Source organism: Indicator indicator, chromosome 4, assembly GCF_027791375.1.
Source record: "Indicator indicator isolate 239-I01 chromosome 4, UM_Iind_1.1, whole genome shotgun sequence".
Classification (NCBI taxonomy): Eukaryota; Metazoa; Chordata; class Aves; order Piciformes; family Indicatoridae; genus Indicator; species Indicator indicator.
Genome location: NC_072013.1, coordinates 29950786 through 29975465, shown reverse-complemented (window position 1 = coordinate 29975465; position 24680 = coordinate 29950786). Strand labels below are relative to the sequence as shown.

General features: G+C 49.3%; 1 protein-coding gene across 1 annotated transcript; it reads left to right on the top strand.

The window, feature by feature from the left end:
- Positions 1-542: 542 nt before the first annotated feature.
- Positions 543-4217, top strand: LOC128981737 (inositol 1,4,5-trisphosphate receptor-interacting protein-like 1). Its single transcript, XM_054400673.1, has 4 exons — positions 543-584; positions 924-1085; positions 2664-2945; positions 3150-4217. Exons 1-4 carry the CDS (start codon positions 543-545, stop codon positions 4215-4217), a joined length of 1554 nt encoding a protein of 517 aa, XP_054256648.1.
- The last annotated feature ends 20463 nt before the right edge of the window (positions 4218-24680 follow it).

Sequence of the window (24680 nt, the reverse complement as noted above, 5' to 3'; positions counted from 1 at the left end):
ACACTCAAATATGATTCCTTTCCCTCCTCTATAAAGGCAAATTAGATTCTAACACGTCTTCCTTCTCTGAAGGGCTCTACAATAATCAGCTCCTAACCAAGGAGTAATCCACTTAGCAATGAAAGTTGAATGCAGCACCCACTGCAGACCGTGGTGGCTACAAATATGTCCCTGCTTACTGCAGAAGGGTTGGCCCTCATGACCTTTAAAGGGCGCTTTGGACTTCTCTGATTTTCACCCTGCTTTCCCTTCACACTCTCACAACCATCAGGGTGATGTCCCGTGGCCTTAAGTGGTCACTGAATTTGTATAAATAATCTGATCATCTCAGAGATTTCCAGAGTGACTTGGTACCACAGAAGTAATGATACTACCCATGGAGAAGAATGTGCTCTCTTCAGCACAAGGAGCTGCCCACCGGGAAATCTCCACCCACAGCCCCTCACCACACACAGAAAATGTCTCCTTGGAAGCAATGTCCTGTTGCAGGGGCAGAGCAGGAACAGAGAACCTGGCAGAGACATCCCCACCCTGCCGCCACAATGTCAACTACCACCACCACCCATCCAGGGGACACATCACAGGTGGGGTTGCTGTAAATGTCTGGCCTGGGCCAGCAGTGAGTGCAGGCACAGGGGGAGGTTGGGCTGGATCAGGACTCGGGAAGAAGCACACAGGAGCCTGGGGTGGGCTTCTCACCCTGCAGTGAGGGCCTAGCCCCTTGCAAGAGTAACTTGGGCAGGGTGCGGTGCCACAGGCTGGGCAGGGCAGGGCGGGCCACAGGCGTTGCTGCCTCCCAGCTGCCTGGCCCTTTCTCCTCCCTGCCCCTAGCTCCCTGTGGCTCCCATGCTGACCCATCATCTGCAGGTCCCTCGCTCCCAGCCCCACTGAGCCCCTTCTCTCTCTCTCTGTCTCCCTTGCAGGCCATGGCTGCCATGGTTGCCACAGACGTCCCGGCGTCTATTTTGAAATCACTCATTCTGGGAGCAGAAAATGTTGGTTGTGAGCTGGATGGGGACACAGAGGTGCGGATGAAGCAGCGTGAGGAGATGCTGAGCCAGGAGATGGCTCGGCTACTGAAAGAGGTGGAGGAACTGGAGCAGATGAGCCAGGAGCAGGGCAATGTTGCCTGGAGAGCGATGCTCTTAGCTGCCTTGCAGCAGTGGCAGTTCTGGGCCATTGCTGGTGTCCTTCTCCTGCTCTTGGTGCTGTGCTGGTGGCTCAGGAAATGGAGCCATGTGCCAGTCAGCAACAGCGGCAAGGAGAGCTTCAGCAACTACACAAAGTTGTGGCAAGAAGAAGAGCAGGAAGAGAAAGAAGAGGAGCTGCAGGAGGAAGAAGGTGATAGAGATGATCCTGATGATGTGAAGGATCTGGCCAGGCTGTTTGCCTTTTGGGTTAAGGGATTAGCAGCTGGAGATTCCTTACTGAGAGGAACCAAAGCACCTCTTTGCCATCCAGACAATTCTTCTAGAGGAGTTTGCTGCCCACCAGGAGGTCACATTTGTGATGTCACTGATTGGCTGCCAAGCTTACTGCACCCTTGCAGGTTATCTTCCACTCCTACCACACCATGTAGGATGCTATGATCAACTGATAGCAAGCAAGCACCTAGCTGAACGGCTGGCACAGGCAACAAAATGGGAGAACGTGGGAAACAGAATGGAAGGGGAAATCCCTCCGCAGCAGCCCTCTGCCAGGGGCAGCAGCGCCCTCCTCTCACGACCACAGTGGCTACAAAGATGCCTGTGCTTAGTGCAGGGGGCTTGTACCAGGTGACCTTTCAAGGTCCCTTCCAACCCAATGCATGCTATGAGTCTCTCTGACCCTGTGATCCTACGATTCTATGATTCTCTGATTTTTGCCCTGCTTTCCCTTCACACTGTCGCAAGCATGGTGACAATGTTCCATGGGCTCTGAAACCCTTGTCTTCACTGAGTTTGGATGGATAATCTGACCATGCCAGAGATTGTCCAGTGAGCTGGTACTGCAGAAGTGTCCATCCAAGCCATGGAGAAGAGGGTGCTCTGTCAGCTGGGGGAGCTGCCCACTGGGAAATCTCCACCCACTTGGTAAAAGCACCCAGAGCACAGCCATGACCAGAAGCACAGAGGCCTGTCCCGCTGGGTGGGAGTGGTACGTTGGGGTCTCAGGGCTTGGTGGCTGGGGGCAGCTGTGAGTTGCTGAGCCAGGCTGGGGCAGAGGGCAGGAGCTGGTTGTTGGGCATGGCTGCGTTGTGCTGTGGCATTGTGACGTCATAGGGAATGGGTGGCAGTGGCGTTTGTGACGTCATAGGGCATGGGTGGGCAGGGGAGGCTATAAATGTGCCAGCAGGCACTGTTGCCCCAGCTTGGCGTGGACCCGTAGTAAGTGTGGGTGTGGGGGGAGGTTGGGCTGGATGAGGGCCTGGGAAGGAGTGTGGGTCCCTGGGGTGGCTTCTCACCCTGTATTGAGGGCAAGGCCACTCATGAAAGCAACGTGAGCAGGGCACAGTGCCACTGGCAGCAGGGCTGGGTGCAGGCCTTGCAGCCTCCCAGCTGCCTGGCCGCTCTCTTCTCTACCCCTTGCCTCTGTGTGGCTCCCATGCCCATCCCCGTCATCTCCAGTCCCTCGCTCCCAGCCCCACTGAACCCCTTCTCTCTCTCTCTCTCTCTCGCTTGCAGGCCATGGCTGCCATGGTTGCCATAGACATCCTGGCATCTATTTTGAAATCACTCATTCTGGGAGCAGAAAATGTTGGTTATGAGCTGGATGGGGACACAGAGGTGCGGATGAAGCAGCGTGAGGAGATGCTGAGCCAGGAGATGGCTCGGCTACTGAAAGAGGTGGAGGAACTGGAGCAGATGAGCCAGGAGCAGGGCAATGTTGCCTGGAGAGCGATGCTCTTAGCTGCCTTGCAGCAGTGGCAGTTCTGGGCCATTGCTGCTGTCCTTTTCCTGCTCTTGGTGCTGTGCTGGTGGCTCAGGAAATGGAGCCATGCGCCCGTCAGCAGTGACAAGGAGAGCTTCAGCAGCTACATAGAGTTGTGGCAAGAAGAAGAGGAGAAGGAAGAGAAGGAAGAGGAGCTGCAGGAGGAAGAAGGTGATGGAGAAGCTCCTGATGATGTGAAGGATCTGGACAGGCTGCTTGCTAAGCGCTTCCGGTGGCAGGTGCAGGAGCTGCCTTACAAGGGCTGGGTGGTGAAGGAGCTGGTGGAGGAACTCATCCAGGTCTACCAAGAGCTCTCCTCTGCCACTTATTTCCCAGTGATGCAGCCAGCCATTGGGGTAGGCAGCACCTATGAAGGTTGGAGTCATCATGGGGATGATGCTGTCTACTGCCTGCTGGTGCCACTGAAACCCGGTCGTGGCCACTCCTTCCGCTTGAAAGAGAGCATCACGGAGGAGAGGCCGAAGAGAACTTTCCAGGTGCGAGTGCAACTAAAGTGCACCTGCGCAACAGAAGAAGCGGCAGACACCACGCTGTGCTTCCTCCACCATCCTGACAAGAGGCAGAGGAGGCATTGGCGGGAACACTTCCTCAGCGTGCTCTGCACTGGCTCCTACCTCGATGTGCACAAGACAGTCGCCTGGTTCCAGGAGTTTGTGATGTCTGTCTGGGGGGTGAGGCCTAAGATGCGTCGCTACCATGTGAAGATGCTGCCCTCCCTACGCTGCTGCATGCTGCAGCTGACAGATGGCCTCGGGAGAACCTTCCTCATTGAACTGATGTTTGGGCTGCAGCAATGTGACTCGGACATCTACCTGTGCAGCCGCAGCAGAGAGGTAGCCACCTGTCCCACAAGCACAACGTGGTTAGCGAGCAGTGCCGTGGCAGAGGTGAAGTTCTTCCAGCATATCGCCAGGCAGGTGCCACGAGGCAGCTACCACCTGAAATGCCTGCGTGCCTGCACCCAAATCCTGGCAGGCACAGGCTTTTCTACTTCTACCATGAAGGTGATTGTGATGCATCTCCTGACCACCACACCCTTGTCAGGCTGGTGCAGGAGGGATTTCATGCTGCGGCTCAAGGACATCATGCAGTACCTGCGCTGCTGCCTGGAAAAGAAACATCTCCACCACTTCTTCATTGGCAATGACAACGTGCCTGAGGAGATAAGCCTGCCCCCAGCCTACGAAATGGCTGAGCCACTCAATCTCTTCCAGGGGCTGGCACAGGATCCAGCTGCCCACACCAAGGCACTCTCTGAGTTTGAGGACATTTATGATGGGCTCTGAAGGCCACTCTTCTCTGTTTCTGGAGCTCACAGCTGATGGCAGACCAGCAGCTCACACAAAAGAGGGAAAAAAAAAGAGAACACAGGAAACAGGAAGGCGAGGGACAACTCTGTGCAGCAGTCCTCTGCCAAGAGACAAGAGATGCAGCATCATCCTCTCAGTGATGTCCCCACCACAGCAGCTGGTGTGGACTACAGTGACGACAAAGATGACTTTTGCTCTGCTCATCCCTCGCCCTGGCTGTGGCCCAGATGAACACACGGGCCCAGAAATTCCTGCTGGCAGCTCCAACTGAGCAGGGACCAAGTCTAGTGGCGTGTGTCAGAGACTCCTGTCATGCATAGTAGAGTGCCACCGGGCTGGGTGCAGGCCTTGCTGCCACCCAGCTGCCTGGCCCTGTCTTCTATCTGCCCCCAGCTCCTCCTCACTGCTGCTTCCAAACTCACTCCCACCCTCACCAGCTCCCTCCATCCCTGCTCCACTGAACCCTTTCTCTCCCTCTCCCTGCAGTTTTCCCCCCTCCCCACCTCTCTTCCCTGTTAGGACTGTTGCATGAAAAAAAAAATTAAAAAAAATACAAAAAAAAAAAACCAACCCCCTCCCCCAAAAAAAACTTTCAATAAAATCTCTGAACTTAAGAACTCTTGCCTGAAGGTACCTATCATGGTAACAACTCAGACAAAGAGTGTTAAACGAGTTTAGGTTCCCAGACTGAGTCTCTGTGCAAGCATGCTGGTGTTCAGGCTTCTAGCTGCAGTGAGTGTTCGAGCCTGGCACTTGGTGTGGAGGGTGAAGGAGACACCTGTGTCAGGTGTGACCAGGTGAATTTTCTCTTAAATCTGGTAGCTGAGCTGAAAGATGAAGTGGCTGAGCTGAAAGCGGAAGTAGTAAGGCTCAGGACCATACGAGAATGTGAAAGGAGTTGGATATGTCGGAACAGGCTTTGCAGACCTCTCCAGTTAAGGCGAGCAGCGGAGGATGGATACAGGTCCCTGTCAGGGGAAGCAAAGGGAATGCACCCCGACCCTCCGACCCTCCCCTGTTGCCCTTGAGCGATAAGTATGAGATTCTGCAGGCTGAGGTCAATGTGGACGAGAGAATTGTAGAGGAACCGATCAAGGAGATGCCAAAGACGAAGCAGCCCCCCCCAAACCTTAAGAACCAGTGCCACAAAGAAAAAGAGATTATAGTTATTGGAGACTCTCTCTTGAGGGGAATAGAGGGACCCGTATGTCGTCCCGACCCATCCCATAGGGAGGTGTGCTGCCTACCTGGGGCCCGGGTGAAGGACATCACCCAGAGGTTACCTAAACTAATCCGGCCCTCTGACTATTACCCATTGCTGGTAATCCAGGCTGGAAGTGAAGAAATTGAAAAGAGCAGCACCAGGAAGATTAAAAAGGAATTTAAGGCCCTTGGGAAATCGATTGATGGGGCAAGAGCTCAAGTGGTGTTCTGCCCAGTTCCCTCAGTAGCAGTGGTGTACACTGAGAGGAACAGGAAAACCCACACCATCAACAGTTGGCTTAGGAGATGGTGCCAGGAGCGGAATTTTGGATTCTTTGATCACGGGGCAACTCTTACTGCACCCGACCTGCTGGACCTAGATGGGTTGAATTTATCTAGAAAGGGTAAGAGGGTTCTGGCACTGGGCTTGGCAGGACTCATTGGGAGGGCTTTAAACTAGGTCTGAAGGGGGTGGGTGAGGAAACCAGTCTCCCTGGAGAGGAGGGAGGACCACACAAACTGGTGAAATCAGCAGCCCAGCTGAAGTGCATGTACACCAATGCACGCAGTATGGGCAACAAACAAGAGGAACTGGAACTCTTGGTTCACCAGGAGAGCTATGATGTAGTTGCCATCACAGAAGCACGGTGGGACGATTCTCACAATTGGAGTACTGCACTGGAGGGTTATAAGCTCTTTAAGAGAGACAGGCAAGGGAGAAGAGGAGGAGGGGTGGCCCTGTATATTAGGGAATCCTTTGATGCCTCAGAACTTCAGGTTGCAGATGAAAGGGTTGAATGCTTGTGGGTTAAAATCAGAGGGAGGCCGCACAAAACTGACATCCTGGTTGGAGTCTGTTATAGACCACCCAACCAGGACGAGGAGGCCGATGAGATATTCTATAAACAGCTGGAAGCTGTCTCAAGATCATCAGACCTTGTCCTTGTGGGGGACTTTAACCTACCAGACATCTGCTGGGAACTTAATTCAGCAGAGAGGAGACAGTCCAGAAGGTTCCTAGAGTGCATGGACGACAGCTTCCTGATGCAGCTCTTAGGTGAACCTACCAGGGGTAAGGCTCTGCTTGATCTGCTGTTCTCAAATAGAGAAGGGCTGGTGGGAGATGTGATGGTTGGAGGCTGTCTAGGGTGCAGCGACCATGAGATAGAGGAGTTTTCAACATGCAGGGAAATAGGGAGGAGCAGTAACAGAACCCTCACTTTGGACTTTCGGAGGGCAAACTTCAGGTTGTTCAGGCAACTTATTCAGAAAGTTCCCTGGGTAACAGCCCTTAAGAACAAAGGGGTCCAGGATGGTTGGACCTACTTCAAACAGGAGCTCTTAAAGGCACAGGAACTGGCAGTTCCTACATGCCGTAAGACGAGCCGGCGGGGAAGACGACCGGCCTGGATAAGCAAGGAGCTCCTGAAGGATTTAAGGGAAAAAAAGAGGGTTTATCGCCTTTGGAAAGGGGGGGAGGCAACTAGTGATATGTTTAAGGATGTTGCTAGATCATGTAGGAGAAAAATTAGAGAGGCAAAAGCACAGTTAGAAATTATACTGGCTGCTTCTGTGAAGGATAACAAAAATCATTTTTATAAATATATTAATGCTAAAAAGAGGGGCAAGAGGAGCCTCCACTCTTTATTGGACATGGAGGGTAACATTGTAACTAAGGATGAGGAGAAGGCTGAGATTCTAAATACCTTCTTTGCCTCCATTTTCAACAGTAAGGCAGGAGGACTTCAGGATAACTGGCCTCCTGAACTGGTTGATGGGGTCAAGGAGCAGTGCTGTACTCCTGAAATCCATGTGGAATTAGTTCGAGACTTGTTGAGTCACTTGGGTATTCACAAGCCCATGGGACCTGATGGGATCCATCCTAGGGTGCTGAAAGAGCTGGCAGATGAGCTGGCCAAGCCTCTCTCCATCATTTTCCACCAGTCCTGGCTCACTGGAGTGGTCCCAGATGACTGGAAACTGGCCAATGTGACGCCCATCCACAAGAAGGGACGGACAGAAGAACCTGGGAACTACAGGCCTGTCAGCCTGACCTCAGTGCCAGGGAAAATCATGGAGCAGATTGTCTTGGGGGCAATCACTGCACACCTGAAGGATGGCCAAGGAATCAGGCCCAGCCAACATGGATTTAGGAAGGGCAGGTCCTGCCTGACCAACCTGATCTCCTTCTATGATCAGGTAACCAGCCTGGTGGACGTAGGAAAGGCTGTGGATGTAGTCTACCTGGACTTCAGCAAGGCCTTTGACACTGTCCCCCACAGCAAACTCCTGGCCAAGCTGTCAGCCTGTGGCTTGGACAGAAGCACTCTGCACTGGGTTAGGAACTGGCTGGAGGGCCGAGCCCAGAGAGTGGTGGTGAATGGTGCCCCTGCCAGCTGGCAGCCTGTCACTAGTGGTGTCCCCCAGGGATCAGTGCTGGGCCCCATCCTGTTCAATATCTTTATCGATGATCTGGACAAGGGGATTGAGTCCATCATCAGTAAATTTGCAGATGACACCAAGCTGGGAGCAGGTGTTGATCTGTTAGAAGGTAGAAGGGCTCTGCAGAGGGACCTTGACAGGCTGGACAGATGGGCAGAGTCCAACAGGATAGCATTCAACAAATCCAAGTGCCAGGGGCTGCACTTTGGCCCCAACAACCCCATGCAGAGCTACAGGCTGGGGTCAGAGTGGCTGGAGAGCAGCCAGATGGAAAGGGACCTGGGGGTACTGGTCGACAGCTGCCTGAACATGAGCCAGCAGTGTGCCCAGGTGGCCAAGAGAGCCAATGGCATCCTGGCCTGCATCAGGCATAGTGTGGCCAGCAGGAGCAGGGAGGTCATTGTACCCCTGTACACAGCACTGGTTAGGCCACACCTTGAGTACTGTGTCCAGTTCTGGGCCCCTCAGTTTAGGAAAGATGTTGAATTGCTGGAGCATGTCCAGAGAAGGGCAATGAGGCTGGTGAGAGGCCTTGAGCACAAGCCCTATGAGGAGAGGCTGAGGGAGCTGGGACTGTTTAGCCTGGAGAAGAGGAGGCTCAGGGGAGACCTCATTGCTGTCTACAACTACCTGAAGGGAGGTTGTAGCCAGGAGGGGTTTGGTCTCTTCTCCCAGGCAACCAGCACCAGAACAAGAGGACACAGTCTCAAGCTGCGCCAGGGGAGGTTTAGGCTGGAGGTGAGGAGAAAGTTCTTCACAGAGAGTGTGGTTGGCCATTGGAATGGGCTGCCCAGGGAGGTGGTGGAGTCACCATCCCTGGAGGTGTTCAAGAGGGGATTGGACGTGGCACTTGGTGCCATGGTTTAGATAGTCATGAGGTTTAGGGTGACAGGTTGGACTCGATGATCCTTGAGGTCTCTTCCAACCTTCTTGATTCTATGATTCTATGAAGGGACAAAGCCTCAAATATGCCCTGAACCAGACAATGGAGCAGGAGCTCCGGGAGGTTTGGTTTTCCAGGACACTGCCCACATTGCCCAGGCTTGTCTGAACATGGCCTGGGGTCCAAGTGGGCCAGATGTGTGTGCCTTTGGCCATGTTTGGAGAAAACCTGATTCTATAGGTTAAAGTATCAGGTTTCTACCTCTTAATCTTTGGTGCCACTGGCCTTCATTGTTGCAGGAAGTCTATAAATGCTAGAGGTGAGCAATTTGCCTTGTTTTACTGGAAGAAGTAACAAGAGCCACTGCCTTCGAAGGTTGCAGCGAACAAACCTCTCCATAGCAGGCAAAACTACATGAGCTGCCAAGCCCAGAGATGCAGGAACGAGAGCTGCTCAAAAGCCCGACCGAAGATACCCCAAATACAGCCCGTCTGGACAGCCACATCATCTGCCTGCCTGCACCGTGCCAGGGGTGCATCTTGGCACAGCAGCGTCCATGTGCAGACACCATCATCGTTTTGTTGAACCAGTGTGAATTCAAGTGTGCCCCATGTTCTTGGGATTATAAGCACAGTAACCGAATATACTGGACAAAAGCGATTTGTAGTGAGTAACCCATCCAATCTGAATTTTTATAGGCATCTGTTAAAAGGTTCTGTTGCCCTAACCGCTCTGTTGAGCGAGTTCTAGAGTTCCCCTTTTTGGGCAAAGCTGGCGTTTGAGCCGTATGGGATCCTTCCCAGATCTGAATTGTTTGGATTTTGCAAAACTGTTTAAATTGTTACATGTTCCTGCTTGTGGTATACCTTTCCACAACCAAATATTTTGAATCAGTAAATAGGTTTTATTAATATTTTCTGCAGGATTTTGGGGTTGATAATACTATTTATTAATCATTCCACCTATTGTTAAATATTGATAATAGCCGTAACAAATGGCTCTGTGAGACAAAGTGTATCCTACAGTGGAATTTTCATATGATGCAGGTTTAGAACGGGCAAAAGAAAATTGCAAAAATCCAGATCGCTTTGTTGAGAAACTGGCCCAGAGCGCTGGAAAACCTAACAGCAAACCCGCAGTGATTATGGGGCTCCCCGTTCTGCAGGCGCAGGAAGAATTTAAAGGTAAATTGGAAAATATTCAGTCCTTGAAAGAGAAGCTTTTTTTATTTGGAAAGAGAAGCAGACATTTCAAAGGCACAGAACCAGATGATTTATGATTGATTCGCACTGCGTATTGAGTCAAATGCCTCTTTAAGAGCATTTGTGCAAGCAGAAAATTTTTCTGTCTCCAACCCGCAACAGAGCCCCAGACCGTGCCGTCCTGGAGTGCTTCCCGGAGAAGCCCGAGCGCCAGGAACCCGATCCCCACCGCCGTCTATTTTCGAATCCCGTTCGCGCGCAAAAGAGCTCGCCGCAGCAAAAGATTTAGAATTGCTAGGAACTGCCGACGAGCCAGCTACCCCGGGCGCTGTAGCTGCGGAGCGAAATGCCGCTTGGCCAGCCGCCACGCAGGACTCACAGTATCACGGTATCACAGAGGTTGGAAGGGACCTCAAGAGATCATCAGGTCCAACCCCCCTGCCAAAGCAGGATCACCTAGGATAGTCCGCACAGGAATGCATCCAGGTGGGTTTTGAAAGTCTCTAGAGGAGACTCCACAACCCCCCTGGGCAGCCTGTTCCAGGGCTCCGTCACTCTAACTGTAAAGAAGTTTCTCCTCATGTTAAGGTGAAATCTTCTATGTTTCTAGTTTGAACCCACTGTTCCTTGTCCTATCACTGTATACCACCGAAAAGAGCCTGGCCCCCTCCTCCTGACACCCACCCCTCAGCTATTGATAGACATCGATCAGATCCCCTCTCAGGCTTCTCTTCTCAAGACTAAACAGCCCCAGGGATCTCAGTCTCTCTTCATAGGGGAGATGCTCAAGTCCCCTAATCATCCTCTTGGCTCTCCACTGGATTCTCTCCCGCAGGTGTCTCAGCAGGACTCAGCCGAACCGCAGGAGCCTCGTCTGCCGACCGTGCGCCGAGCTGGTCGCCGAGCCCCCGAGCCCTGCCCGAACTGATTATCAGCCCGGCGTGAGGAAAGCTCGCCCGCCGGGAGCTCCAGCCCATGCGCGCACGGCAACGCAAAAAATAAATCACGAAAAAGCAATCCTGATTCAGCCTTGCCAAAAGCTGCAGCCCGGTGCAACGCGAGAGGCAGCTCTTGAGGAAAAAAACGCGAATTTCAAACCGGTGAGAGGTCCTCCCGACCGTGGCCACACTGACTACAGTGCCAGAGAGAAAAGCCACAGTCAGTGGGGGTGATGGGGTAATTGAAAGAGTACCAAGAACTGGTCTCAGAGCCAGTGCTGCTCTACATTACACTCTACCTAGAATAACTGTTTATTATAGGGTTTATATAGGATTATGTATACGTGTGTACAATGTCATATTGTGTAATAGGCACACTATAGTGGTTACTATGCTCTGTTTCAGACACCATGTTTTACATGGAAAAGATAATAAGCATAGTTTAACTAAATCAGAATTAGTAATTAGTGGTAAGGGTACTTAGTAATTAGTAATTAATAATTAGTAATTAGCAGTAAGAGTACTAATAGGAATCGATACCTTGACAATGAATGTGATGAAGGGAAAAGTAATTTTATGTTTTAAGGGAAAAAGTAAATGAAGAGTGTTAAGCAAACAAGGATCCTGTCCTTTGGTGATAAGATCCCTCCTGGCCTCCGAGCATCTGCAGAAAGGCAGGTAGGCAGGAGAACAACTCATAAGGACCAAAAGTAACAGTCAGGCAGTCAGAGACCACTCATAAGAGGGATAGCATGGGAGGAGCTCTGTTTCTTGAAGGAACAGTTCTGTTTTGTGAGTCCCTGGCCAGGTATGATTGTGTTCCAAGAAGAGGAGGACACCTATGTTAATGAATTCCTGAAAGACAGTTTGCATTAGCTATGCCTATCCTCAAAAACTTGTTGAATATGTATACCTCTCCTGTTGAATATGTATACCTCTCCTGTTGAATATGTATACCTCTCCTGTTGAATGTGTATACCTCTGTAATTTAAAAGTTGACTTGTGCAGGTAAACATGCGAGACAGGTGATTTCACCTCACATCCGGCATGCATGCTGTAAGAGACATATCTTTTCCGCACATCATTTTGGCGAGCCAGGCAGAAGATCTCTGTCTGGCTGCGGGATCTGCCTGAGATCGGGACCCCTCTGGGTGCCCCTGAGATTTCTCAGGAGGGCTCCCCACCTCATTCAACTCACCGTGGAGACAGACAAGTGTCACTGGCATGGAACAGGTATGTTTCTGGGAAAGGGGAAACTGTAAGTCATGAGGGGATGCCCTATGCATGGAAAAGAGAGCAAGAAAAAGCTCTACCCCTAGGTAAAACGGGCCTTTGGTTGGTGGGACACTGTCCCTGGGGAGCAGGCGCTCTCCTCTGGTGTTTTCCTCTGGAGAACAAGTGGTGTTCTCTGTGTCCCTGGGAAAGCAAGTGATGCTTTCCCCTTGGTTATCCCTTGAGTGGGTAAAAGGTAATTCTGCGGAAAAAGAAAAAGGAAGAAAGAAAAAAAAAAAGAGGAAAAAAGGAAACAGAAGTGACTAGTGTAACATCTTAAAACTCTGAAAAGTATGTGTTATGAAAGTGTGAGTCTGAGGCGCAAAATATTTGTGAAGTGAGTGGGGAGTCCCAATCTGTGGTTCCATTATTTCGTGAGAAAAATGGCGAGAAATTGACAAAGTGACTGAGTGAATGAAGTGGGTTTAATGTTTTTTGGGGGTTGTATTTGGTAAGACTCTGGGTATTCAGAACATATAAAATTGAACAGTAGATGACAACAAAGGGGAATTATTTGGTTTAAGTTGGGGTGTTGGTTAACAAAGAGAATGTGAAAAGTTACTGCTAAGGTTCAAGAAGAATTCATCAGTGTGGGAAATTTGGGGGAAAAGACAATAAGAAATGTTGGTTTGGGTATTAATAGGAGTCAGAAGACTGGTCTTTTGGTAATATAGTCTGTGTAAGTTTTGTGTAATCTGTGTTGTATGTAAGAACCCGGTACTGTGTTTTATTAATAGTTTAAATTATATAAGAATTAATAATGGGAGGAGGTCAAAGTAAATGAATTAGAAAGCAGAGCCCATTAGGGTGCATAGTAACTCACTGGAAAGAAACAAGAGGACCGCCAAGTGGGAGTACCTACCGGTGAACTTTAATCAAATACTTTTGGCCTTTTTATAAATTCAATTATAACAAGAAAGGCCAGTTTTTGGAAGCTTGAATTATAACACCTTATTACTGTTGATGTTATTTCTAAGGAGAGAAGTTGGGAGGAGGCAGTTTATGCAGATATGTTCTTTTACTTAAGAATCAACAGGATTGTGGTCTGAGAGCCCACTCTGACCTTTTAGTGTTGATATTGGAAAAGGAGAATCAAGAAAAGGATATAGAGAGAAGGAGACCTAGAAGGTGTTTCTCTGTTTATAGCACAGGACAAAGAAGCCTGAAATTAGAGGAAGGAATGCAGGATTTGCCAGAATGTTATCAGGCCCGTGTGAAACCACAAACCTCAGTGACTAGAAGGGAAGACTCAGACAGTGACATTATGGTTGGTAATAGCCCTCAGCATTTTGAGTTCATGGGAATTGGAGAAATGTTTTCCCTTCAGGGGAGACGTTTTTTGAACACAAGGGCATGGTAGGTGCACTCCAGATGCATTCAGGTGTGGGAGGAAGGAACTGCTCGGCTGCCAACTGCCAGGACATATTACAGATAGAGGGTGTCTCTGGAAAACCTGACTACTCTCGGGGGAACTCCCACAGTCTCTGCTGCAAACTCTGCTCGTGATCCTGTTGCAAGAGGGAGAATCCCAACAGGCAGCAGAGCTCCTATGGGCTTCCTGGGTTGGTATAGATTTTTCTCAGCATACGAATGGACTTAAAGGAACTGCTGTGTTTTAGGAGGGGGATGTGCAGGTATTTGCTGGCCTTTGAGGGCTGAATAAGAAAAGGATTTTATTTGTTCAGTAGCTGAAATGGGTTGGTGGGGGAAAGATGAGTGAATCCTGATCGTTCAAGATGGTGTAGTTCCCAGAGAGAGTGATGATCAGCAATGTTCTACCACAAGTTAGGCCAGGCTGGATGAGGCTCTAGACAGCCTGACCTAGTGTGAGGTGTCCCTGCCATGGGTTGGAACTAGCTGATCCTTGTGTTCCCTTCCATCTCTGGCTGATTCTATGATTCTAAGTTCGGCGAGGTCGGGTTCACACCAGGAAAACTGGCAGCGCATAGCAACCTGCATGCCAGGCTGACATCTGCGCTGGCAGCACGGCACTGTCCTACTGCTTCAGGGCCGGGCCGGCCCGTACCGGGGCGGAGGGGAGGGGCAAACGACGGATCGCGGAGGGAGCTGCCGGGAGCGAGCCCCGCACCGGGCCTGAGCAAGGGCAGGAGATTGAAAGGCACAAGTCTGTAACGGAAGCTCGATCAAGAGGTCAGTGACATCTGGAAACAGGTTCGTGGATTGGTTAATGTATTTACTCCTTTCCTTACTTTTCCGACTAATCTTGTATCGTTATTACCACCCCATACTCTGCCATCAGAGACAGCCTGAGGACACAGGAGACAGTAACTGGTGAGGAGAGATAACAACTTCTAATGGGCCAGCTAACATTGGTAAGGAAGGGACATAGGGCACAAGTGCTTCCTCATGTCTCCTGTTCCCAAGGGCCCTGCCCAGCATTATGAGCCAGGATTTGCATCTCCAGGAAACAAAGTTCCTGCTCAGCAGGATGAAGGCTCAGATCTTCAAGCTCAGCTAAGGCAGATAAGCGATCGTTTACACTGAGCAATTCTGTCACATTCTGGTGAAAAAAAAATTTATTTATTTATTTGTTTGTTTGTTTGTTTATTTATTTATGTGTGTATGTATTTGTTCATTCATTCATTCATTCATTCATTCATTCATTCATTCATTCATTCATTCATTCATTCATTCATTCATTCATTCCATATGGTTTCTCAAGCCAGGATTCTAATCCGGTTCATATGGCTGTTGCGAGCAGACTCCACAAGCAGCCTCTCTTCCTCCTGATTTGCTTTAGGCAAGGAAAGCAGAGCAGTTTTTAGCGATCACTTGGCTTTTCCTAAGCGGTCGAGGACAGGCGTGAGGGAGCTGTATCTTCCTCGGCCCCACGCCTGTGTGCCTTCATGGAGGCGCGGCTCCGCAGCGGGCCCCCAACGCCTGAGATGAAGCTTCTGTTACAGGTTGCTGCCTTTCAATCTCTTGCCCTTGCTTTGCCCCCGCTCGGGGATCTTCTGCGGCCTCGGGGATCTTCTGCGGCCTCGGGGATCTGTCGTTCTTCGGGACTCACCCCTTCCCTTCATCCCGGTGCGGGCCGGTCCGGGCCGTCCCGTCCCTAGGAGCAGGTCTCCTGCGGAAGTGACGAAGGTTCATTGCCTTGATGAGTAGCAGCGTGGCCAGGTGGCCGAGAAGGCCAACAGCATCCTGGCCTGTTCCAGCAACAGTGTGGCCTGCAGCAGTAAGGCAGGGACTGTGGCCGCACCTCGAATACTGGGAAGGGGCCTTGAGCTGTGCCAGGGAAGGTTTTGATTGGACATTAGGAAAAATTTCTTCACAGGAAAAGTTGTCAAGCCCTGGAACAGGCTTCACAGGAAAATGATGCAGTCGCAACCATCCCTGGATATATTTAAAAGGCCCATAGATGTGTTGCTGAGGGAAATGGTTTAGAGATGGACTTGGCAGTGTTACATTGAAGATCTCTTCCAACCAAAACGAGTCTATGATTCTATGAAGGGCAGGGAACAAGATTGCATCTTGTTTTATGACAGACAAGGAGGAATGTCACTGCTGTGTGCGATGGACAGCATGTGAAAGTCTTAGCAGTTTCTGGTTTTTCCATTCTCTGTGGTCTACTGCAGCTAGCACCTGAATACAGCCCAGCAACACTTGATGAGAGCTCCTTTCAGGTTAGAAACTGATCACGAATGGCCACTAGCTGGAGCCAGAGATTTATATATTGCACCACAGTCTTGGAGAAGCATAACAGGTAAAGGGCTGAAGATGTTCTTGCCCTCTCTAAAACATCAATCTTCCATTGTCTATAGTTGGTTCCTAGTCTTGTTAAAGCAACATGAGCTGGCCAAGAGGGAGAAACAGCCATTTCTAAATATTTGGCTGGCCCAGATCACACCTACTGTGCAACAAAGGATGAGATTTGCCCATAAACTACTTGCTGAGTTTCTTTTCTCTAGCAGTTCTTTCTTTTTTATGGTGATCCCTTTTCTTTTGTTGGTGATGCAAAATGCCAGAAAACAAGTAGAGCCACCAGTCAGAGTACAAACTAAGCCAGTGTGAAAATGGATAGTACGTTTAGACTGGGTTTTAGGAAGACATTATTCAGTACGAGGGTGGTGAGACTCTGGAATAGGTTTCCCAGGGAGGCTGTGGGTACCTCCTTCCTGGGGCTGGTCAAGGCCAGGTTGAATGAGGCCGTGGGCAGCTGAGTCTAGTTATGAGGCATACCTGCCCTTGCCGGGGAGGTTGGAGTAGATAATCTCTAAGGTCCCTTCCAGCCCAAGCCATTCTATGATTCTATGCCTGTCTAGAGCATGGAGCACTGTAAAAAGACATGGCAGCAGTAGCATGAATGACCTGATTGTCTGAGCACGAGGAAGGAGAAAAGCATGCAGGTGCACTGCCAGGGGTTTTTGGTGATAACCGAGCCAATTCTACTGCAGGTGTGACTTCAGCTCCCAAGAAGAAGCTTGAACAAGATTGAGGTCTCCAGACTTTGGCAGGGTGGCAAAGCTCAGTCTTGGCCAGGATACAGAAATAGCCTTCATGGTGTTATACTGGGTTGTCCACAGCACCTGCTGCCTGTAGGCACTGGCATTTTCTCAGGGTTAAGTTCTGGCTGTTCAGGGGAGAATATGTCTTTGTATTTCTGCAGGTACTGAAACCAGTAGTTGATGACACTACTGAAGCTTTCCCAATGAGTTTGGCAAGCTGTGGGTGAGAGCTAGAGGCATGATGGGGGGCAGGTTTGGAACAAAATAGTGTTTGGTAGAGTTGTTTCAGAAAGTCACTAGTAGCACCTTCACTCTGATGATAGAGCTTTATGAAGCTGCGTTTCCATGTGCTCTCCTCATCTTGATTTCTACCCTCAGTCTTGGGACAGAAGAATAAGCTTTGGAGTGGTCAGAGACAGTGGGGAAGTCTCATGCCAGTGGGTGGTGGGGTGGTTTATTTCTGCCAGGGCTAGACCTTCCTCCAGAAAAGGTTGTGATCCCTCTAGTTCCTATTCTCATGCTTTGATTGCTCCAAGATGAGTTACAAACTGCAGGAGTCGTTTGGCAAGCTGAAGGCAGATCACAGAAAGCACAGATCTAAACCCAGGGTGAGCGATTAAATGGATAAAGTCTCTTAGCTACACCAGTCACAGCCTGTCATTGGCCATTTTAATCTGGCCAAGCAGATTAAAATGATGTGTACACAAAACACTGTTAGGGAACGGTGGAAAAATTGCTGTTTCCAAACAACAGACTTCCTAGAATCATACGTTCTTCATGTAACAATGAATGGAAACTGCTGGGCAAGCCTTATGACCCTGTTCCAGTATTGTTTATCATACATTTTTGTTATTACAATTTTTTTTTGTATTGCTATGTATTATTAAATCTGTTACAATATTATTTCAGTATTTGTAGGGTAATGCTTTAGCCGTAGGAGCGGAGGAAGACAGAGCCAGCTCAGGCATGAAGGAGACATGATTTATGGAAAAGTCCCTTTTGATTTCCACCCTGCCATCTTGCTGCAATCCTCCAAATTGTTGGCAGGATGCCTGCAGGGCAGGATATAAAGCCACATGCTGGCAGCTGTGACTTCATATTTTCCCTTCTGCTTCTATATGGATGGATTCCCCTGTTTTTCATATTTAGTAGAAAGCTTCTCACCCAGAAACACTTTTTGGCAGCCTGAGTATCTCCCTCCCTCATTTTGCACTGGCTCTTGGGAACATGTAACCTTCCAGTGTCATGCCTTTAAGAAGGGGTTTGAACTCTGGAAGATGGCTCTTATGGGTCATAGGGAAACAAGATGGTCTTAAGCTCTTTTAAAACTGAAATGTGTCATGATCAGTGGCATGTTCTGGTGTAGAGCTAAGTGACTGAACCAACATAGTTGAAAGTGGCTTTCCTAAGGTGAGCAGAAATTTTTTGTTTGTTTGTTTTTGAGAACTTCATCTTCTAGAGAGAGCCCATTTGTTGGGACATCCCTGACTCAATTCCAGCTTGCTTTAATTTTTTTCCCCTGCTTCTTCACCCTTCTGTGCCATGCTGGCATCACAGCTGTCAGCCTAGGATGGAGATTGCTGTGCAGTGCTAGTTTTCTGCAGGAATCCTTCCTGAGGATGGAGGAACCTTTGTGCAAATGCAGTGGCCCAGAGCATCAGCACCTGAGTTCAGTGTTGTGTTCTTACTCAGCCCAGAGTGCCTTGCCAGCCAGCCTGAGCTGGTGGCTTCAGAGGGTGCCTGCCCAGCTCCTCTGATGGCCACATGTTTCTCCATGTCTCAGAGGGACAAGACTTTCTAGACACATCATTCATACAGCTGTGAGTGGGACACAGACTGTGGTCTCTGCTACTAAGCAAACAGTAAGTGCAGGGTTGTGCAGTATTTAACTTTCAGTCAGACATAAATTAGCTTTATTAAAACTGCTGTAAAAGCACTAGTGGCTTTCTAACCAAACGTGATGTTCATTTCCCCAGACTCCACCTTCTAAATGAAGAGCTCTGGAGAGCCAGTCCCAACTTTCCCTTTGCCACCACACGCAGCAGTTTTGGCTGAAGAAATGCAGCACTATTCCCCAGTATGGTGAGATATGAGTCGTGTCTGCCTGTCCCAGCCCCAACACCCTGACCTGCCCCACCATTTCAGCTAAGTTCCTACTGCCAGACAGATTTTCAGCTCCCTCCCTTGGCCCAAAGCATCAGCATGCATTTGTATTTTGTGATTTTGAAGAGGATGCAAAAGGGCTTATTTTGTTAACAGCCAATAGACACTTCAAAGCAAAAAATGTGGTTGAGAAATTAATCATACTGTACCTCCAAAGTGAGATTTATTATGACTCCCAAATCAAGACAGAAATTAACCAAAAACTAAATACATGAATCACTCTTTTTAAAATAAATTCAGGGCTTCAATGATTATGGTGCATGTAGTGGTAAAAGTAAAAACAGGGCCATCTAATTTTCTTCTTTTAAAGATGTTAAAGTGTTGGTCCCTAGCATCTCATTGGGTTTAGGGAAAGAATTTCCCTTTAGTGGAAAAGGTCCCCTCTGATAATACTTTCCCCAGTTACAGAAAACATTGTTTCATTGTATTTTTCTCTAAAAATCCACATCACTTCCCTCTGAGGAAATGCCTGCTTTCTGTGTTTACCAGGGCAAAGACAGCCGTTGTCTAGGGAAAGTGGCTCTGATGGGAATGCAGACAGAGGGCATTAACATTTGCTGAGTTGGGTTACAAGTGGGATGGAGTTTCAACTACAGGATTACAGTCATAGATTCTTGGTGGATTTTTTTTCCCCCCACAGTTCCTCTCAAGTCACAATTTGCCATCAAGGAAATGTGGCCAACTCCAGCTGCAGCATCCAGGGTGCATTTTTAAATAACGATCACCACCAGTTGCTACTCTGGAAGCTGGTTCCCAGCAGCTACCGGGGAGAGGACAAGATTGTCTCTGCCTCCTCGTTTGCCTGCAGAGGGTGCTCTATCGGCATGTAAACCAGGGGTCCGGTGAAGACATCGAGAGCACTCGCAACACAAAGCACAGAGGTCAGCAGAGCTACCTGGCCTCCTCTCAGCTCCCTGTGGCTTCTGCCTCCACTACCAACATTGCCAGCTCCCTCCCAGCCCCACTGAACCTCTTCTCTCCCTCTCCCCACAGGCCATAGCTACCATGATTGCCATAAAAGTCTTGGCTGAGATTTTGGGATTGCTCATCATGGGACTACAAGTGGTTGGTTATGAGTTGAATGAGGCCATGCATGAGATGTCTCAGCTGCTAGAGCAACTGGAGCAATATTGCCAGGAGCAGGGCAATATAGTCTAGGGAGCACTGCTCTCTGCTGCCTTGCTGGACATTGCTGAAGTCTTTCTCCTGCTCTTGGCATTCTGCTGGTGGCTCAGGAAATGGACCTGTGACCTAGCCAGCAGCAGTGATGAAGAGACCCCTTCAGCAACCAAACAGATCAGGCAGAGGAAGAAGAGGAGCAGGAGGAAGAAAGTGATAGAGAAGATCTTGATGATGTGAAGGATCTGTCTAGGATTTTTGCAAAGCACATCAGTGGCCAACAGGAGCCAGGTGGTGGAGGAGCTGGTGGGGGAACTTATCTATGTGTCTTCCGTGTGCTCTGCTTGTCTACTTAGTTCCTGGTGATGCAGACAGTCATTTGGGGCAGGGGTGCTTTTGAATATAGGAGTCCCTGTGGGAATGATGCTGTCTACTGCCTGCTGGCGCCTCTGAAGCCTGGTCATGGGCATGCCTTCCACTTGAAGGAGAGCATCATGAAGAAGCAAAGAGCAGTTTCCAGATCTAAGTACAACTAAAATGCACCTGCACAACAGAAGATCTGGTAGAGAACATGCCATGCTTCCTCCACCTTCCTGTGAAGAAGCTGCAGAGAGACTGGGGATCCCAGCTCCTAGGCATCCTCTTCACTGGCTCCAGGATTTTTTCCCCACAGTTCCTCTCAAGGTATAATTTGTCAGCAGGAAAATGTGACCAGCTCCAGTTGCAGCATCAAAGGTATATTTTAAAATAACCATCATTACCGCTTGCAGCTCTGGGAACTGGTTCCCAGCATCTCCTAGGAAGAGGACAAGACGCTCTCTGCCTGCTGCTGTGTCTGCAGCCTCCATGATCAGAAGCTGCCAACAGATGGAGCCCATTTCACAGATGAGACTGACACCAGAGGAGTCCCCACAATAATTTGCAGATGACACCAAGCTGGGAGCAGATGTTGATCTGTTAGAAGGTAGAAGGGCTCTGCAGAGGGACCTTGACAGGCTGGACAGATGGGCAGAGTCCAACAGGATAGCATTCAACAAATCCAAGTGCCAGGGGCTGCACTTTGGCCCCAACAACCCCATGCAGAGCTACAGGCTGGGGTCAGAGTGGCTGGAGAGCAGCCAGATGGAAAGGGACCTGGGGGTACTGGTTGACAGGCGCCTGAACATGAGCCAGCAGTGTGCCCAGGTGGCCAAGAGAGCCAATGGCATCCTGGCCTGCATCAGGCATAGTGTGGCCAGCAGGAGCAGGGAGGTCATTGTACCCCTGTACACAGCACTGGTTAGGCCACACCTTGAGTACTGTGTCCAGTTCTGGGCCCCTCAGTTTAGGAAAGATGTTGAATTGCTGGAGCATGTCCAGAGAAGGGCAACGAGGCTGGTGAGAGGCCTTGAGCACAAGCCCTATGAGGAGAGGCTGAGGGAGCTGGGACTGTTTAGCCTGGAGAAGAGGAGGCTCAGGGGTGACCTCATTGCTGTCTACAACTACCTGAAGGGAGGTTGTAGCCAGGTAGGGGTTGGTCTCTTCTCCCAGGCAACCAGCACCAGAACAAGAGGACACAGTCTCAAGCTGCGCCAGGGGAGGTTTAGGCTGGAGGTGAGGAGAAAGTTCTTCACAGAGAGAGTGGTTGGCCATTGGAATGGGCTGCCCAGGGAGGTGGTGGAGTCACCATCCCTGTAGGTGTTCAAGAGGGGATTGGACATGGCACTTGGTGCCATGGTTTAGATAGTCATGAGGTTTAGGGTGACAGGTTGGACTCGATGATCTTTGAGGTCTCTTCTAGCCTTCTTGATTCTATGATTCTATCTATAATGCTGTTGCCTTTTCTCAGTCTACCTGCTTGCTTCTTGGCCTGGCTGAGAAAGGATGCTGCTTTCCCAGCTGTGTGGCTATGCAGTCTACATTGTCCTCAATGCCCTTCAGCTTCTTCTAGGTTACTGTCACTGTGTCACAGCTCTGGTTTTTCTACAGAGTACATTCTGGTTTTTCCTCAAACTGTACAGCACCAAAAACCTCAGTAGGCAGAACAGCTCTGTCTTTTTGCTCAGTTATTTGTACACAAGAGTAATAAAATGTATATTTTTATCTATTTCACTATTTAATACCTTGGGTGGTGATATCCCCAAACACCGGTGTAACTTGTTTACAAGGTATATTCACAGGTTCGACTCTTCGGTTGTGGGTATTCCATTCCACATATAAAGACTGTTAAAATGATTCAAGCGCAGATCCAAGGATTTCCGACACAGCGATTCAAATTGGAAGCAAAGGTTCTGTGATCTGTGGTTTCCCACAAATGGGATTCTGTGGCAGATTAGCCAGGTACTCATGACTTGCTCCTCTCTCTGGTATCTTCCCATATTCTGTGGCTATAATTCGAGCAGCCCTTGGCTTGGAGAGGACTAAGGGCCTCTCTCCTCTTGTGCCCAGTTTACGGTCTGGAGCTTGTCCTTGGCTCGGAGAGGGCTAGGGGTCTCTCTGTGCTTCATCGCTGGGCTTGGAGTCTTTCCATGGCTCTTCTGGGATTCTGTTCTCTTGGAGCTTTCACCCTTTCTGCCTTGGTCCAGCTGCAAAGCCTGGGTGTAGTTGTTGCCTGTTAGGACAGATTTTTCAGTTGCTATTTGGGAAGCATTTGACTTTTGTCTCTTTTGTGGTAAGAACAAGGTCCAGATGTAGTTGGTCTGCTAGTGCAGGTGCTTCAGCTGCTATTTGGGCAGCATTTGGCTCTTGTTGCTTGCTGGGTGAGAACAAGGCAAGTTGCCTGACTTCTTGACTGGTTTAAATACTATCCCAAGACAATTAATGTCCTTTGGTAACACAGAAACCTGATAACTGAACCTATAGGATGGGGCATATCCAAACGTGGCCACGGGTACACACAGTTCACAGCTGTATCACAAAGTTAATTACACATGCCACATGTTTATCTGGACCCCAGGAAGTGTCCAGAGTTGCACATTGGAAGGTGCTTACAAGGTTAATCACACATGCTATACATAAACACTCATCTAATGCACTCAAGTGTCTTGGAATACTTTTCTGCCCTCCCTGACTTTATTTTCAAAAGCACAAAATCTTTGACTTGAAATAAATGACAAGCTTTGCAGTGCAGGGATAAAGCTCCTGAACAAAAATATTGTGGTACTATGAAAGGGAAGTTCAGACATCAACATCAAATTCTTAGACACCTTTGAAAGAGTTTCCTGTTTTTCCAATCCTTTAGGGCTAGGCAGTGAATTCACCCAGAGCTTCCTCAGAGCTCACTTCCATGAGCAGGCCAGCTCTCATTGGGGACGGCATGTCTGCTAGTGGCACCTTGCTGCTGTTGTTGACCTGCAGAATTTACAGCAGAAACCCACCCAAAAGCAGGCATCTTGCTTCAAATCACATGCCAAAAATTGGCAAGAGCTTCAACCACACATTAACTTCCAGAAGATGGGACTGCCCTTCCTCTCAGCATCATCCTACCTGTTTGGGGGGGGGAAATTTGCAGTGCACTGGGCTGCTCAGTCAGCACCCTTAGCAAAAGACTTTGGTACAGGTCTTATTTCATGTCACAGTCCCTCCTTAGTCCACAAAGCAATATGGTGGGTTTGCATGTTGTGTTGCCTTGAGCTGGGCTGAGCAAAGATGGTGGTGTCAGCCCACAGAGCGATTAAGTGATTGTTGAGGAATTTCTTTATCACTGTGCTGTGTAAACAGAGATTAGAGACAGAACATTTTTTGTACAGCTGCGAACTGCTTCTGCAAGCAGGAGGAAATGCAGTGCTAGGCAGTGTTCCATTGCCAGCTTCAAGAGTCTTCTTGCAAAACAGGACAATGTGGACTCAACGTGGTATCCTGGTAAAGTGAGAACTGCAGTGCTGCTCTACCTATAGCACGTTCCTCTGTTAACAGTGCCTTGTGGACCAGCAAGACACCAAGCCCACATGGCTGGGTTCGTGTTTGTCCCATCTGAGCCTCACCCCAGCAGTGGCATGCCCCTTCCAGGGCAGTGTTTGCTTCCTCAGAAGGTCTCTGTAGGTAGTAGTGTTGCAGGAACCCTGAGGAGGTCTCTGATACACAGATTGAGGTCAAGAAGGAGCTCAAGTTGTGCTGAAATTTTAGTATATTTGGAGTGTTGGTTCTGATTGCTTTCTGAGAAAAATTGGGTTTTTTTGAGGGATGGTTAATTCTCTGCACCAGGCTTTGTTGCGAGCAGGCCTTGAGAAGCATGCAAAGCAGAGTGAAAATAAAACAGAACACATCACTGGTAATGAAAAACTATTCCTATCCTAAAAGAGAGAATAGTAACATTTTCCACAGTTTTAGGTATGGGCACTTGACAGAGCAAGTCCTGCTACCTGCTTGGATGGCACCCAGCGCACGTCCCATCTCTGTTTGCTCTGTAAATATTGGTTTCCCAACGGGCACAACTGTTGCATAGCACAGCCAGAGTTAAAGAACTGCTCTGAAAAAGAAAACCCTACACACATGCCTCAGTTCTGCAGCATTCCTGAGACAAGGCTGTATTTTTATCATCTGCAAAACCAGTTACATCTGCTGTGCTGAGCTATAACTGGAATCCCAACTCCTTCATTATGACCTCCATCAGAGGAGTGAGCCAGCTTCTCTGGGGTATAATTTAAATTCTACCCAGTTCCATGGCTTTCCTGAGAAAAAGATACCACCCTGGTGCACGAAGTTGGATGAGAGACTAGCCCAGCTCAGCTGCTGCAAGAGGACCTGCTGTATGCATAACTTAACCTTTC

Excerpts from the sequence above, each read along its gene's own strand:
- LOC128981737 (XM_054400673.1), top strand. The coding sequence starts at position 543 with ATGTCAACTACCACCACCACCCATCCAGGGGACACATCACAG. Across the intron at positions 1,086-2,663 it reads TGGCTCGGCTACTGAAAGAG|GCCATGGCTGCCATGGTTGC; the intron begins GTGGAGGAACTG and ends TCTCGCTTGCAG. Across the intron at positions 2,946-3,149 it reads CTGTCCTTTTCCTGCTCTTG|GTGCAGGAGCTGCCTTACAA; the intron begins GTGCTGTGCTGG and ends TTCCGGTGGCAG.